The 1,328-nt window shown below is 66.6% G+C and overlaps 1 protein-coding gene across 1 annotated transcript; it reads left to right on the top strand.

The window, feature by feature from the left end:
• Positions 1-90: 90 nt before the first annotated feature.
• On the top strand, positions 91-877 carry EMIHUDRAFT_374463 (hypothetical protein). The gene is made up of 2 exons (XM_005760245.1): positions 91-609; positions 640-877. The coding sequence occupies exon 1, from the start codon at positions 95-97 to the stop codon at positions 461-463; it is 369 nt and encodes a 122-aa protein (XP_005760302.1). The 5' UTR covers positions 91-94; the 3' UTR covers positions 464-609; positions 640-877.
• Positions 878-1,328: the final 451 nt, after the last annotated feature.

Raw genomic sequence — 1,328 nt, 5'->3', positions numbered from 1 at the left:
ATTCTTATTCCCATTTCGTGCACAAAGAGCACAAAGGTGGCACCTCGCCCCTCGGCCAGCTGAAGCTCTCGACTCGTCGACCGAGCTCTGGACGATGCCGACCTCAAACCACCAGCGCCAGGAACGACGTGCCGCAGGTTTTCGCCGCGCATCTGTTGCGACCGACGACGTGCCCGACGCCGTCCCGCGGCCGCAAGGAAGAGGCCCGCGCAACCACTTCTGGGACCCGCGGCCGCCGGGCGTGTGGCGGCACAACGAGTCGAACGAACCGTACCAGAGCAGAGCGGCGCGTCTCGCGAGCGCCCGCAGCCGCCACGCCGCCGCCGTCCGCGGCCGACGGTGGTCGCGAATCAACGCGGCGCGGTGCACCGCTGCGCCTGTCCTTGCGCGCCGCTGGACGTCGGCCGAGAAGACCGCTTCCCTCTGGGGACCCGGCTCCGCGAAGATCGCGCGCGCGTCGTGAGTGGCGGCGCGCGCGCGATCTCTGTTCCCGGGCACGCCGGTCGCAGTGGCATGGGCTCCCAGGCTCAAAAGCGCTCAACAGCGAGCTGCTCCTCCTCCTGCCGCCGCTCCGCTCACCGAGACAACTCGGTGCCGCCGTTCTCGCCGCCGCCGCCGCCGCTGCCGCCTCCGCCGCCTCCGCCGCCGCCGCCGCCGCCTCGCGCCTTGCCTCCGTCACCGCCGCCCTCCATCTCGCAGCGGCGCGTCCCTCTGATGGAGCGGGCTCCTCGCTCGTTGGCGCCTCGCGCCCTCGCCGCCGCCCCCCCTCTCGCCGCCGCTCCGCTCGTGGCCGCCCCATCCCCTGTCAATCCCGCCGCCTCCCCTGCCAATCCCCCGCACCACCGCCGCCACCGCCTCGCGCGTTTAGCGGGCCTTTTTAAGCTTAGCCTTAGGAATAGGAGGACAGCCTATAAAGAAAAGAAACGCCATGCGTTCCAAGTGCTCCAAGTGCAATGTCGAAGGTGCCACCTTTATCAACCACAAAAAAGGCCCGCGCGTGCTGCGCGGGCCCGGCGAGCGACTAGCGAGCCAACCTGCTAGTTATTTAGATTCGTGAATACACCGACAACACGGGACCTCGCTCGCTTTGGGGTGTCTCTGAGTGAGCCGTGGAGTGAGCCAGTACTGCAACAGTGATACCATAATCTGCCATGGATGGCAACGCTGGGAAGGTTGGCCTGCTGAAGACGACTGGTTTCTTCGGCTCGAAGCGATTCTGTGTCTTAAGCGACCACAACTTTGTCGCCTACGAGTCGGACGCCTGCAAGACAGTCAAACTCAGCGTCTCCGTCTGCGGCGCCAAGGTGTCCTCAGCTGACGACAAACTC

This window comes from Emiliania huxleyi, assembly GCF_000372725.1.
Source record: "Emiliania huxleyi CCMP1516 unplaced genomic scaffold EMIHUscaffold_7624, whole genome shotgun sequence".
Classification (NCBI taxonomy): domain Eukaryota; phylum Haptophyta; order Isochrysidales; family Noelaerhabdaceae; genus Emiliania; species Emiliania huxleyi.
This window is presented reverse-complemented; position numbering and strand designations above follow the sequence as displayed.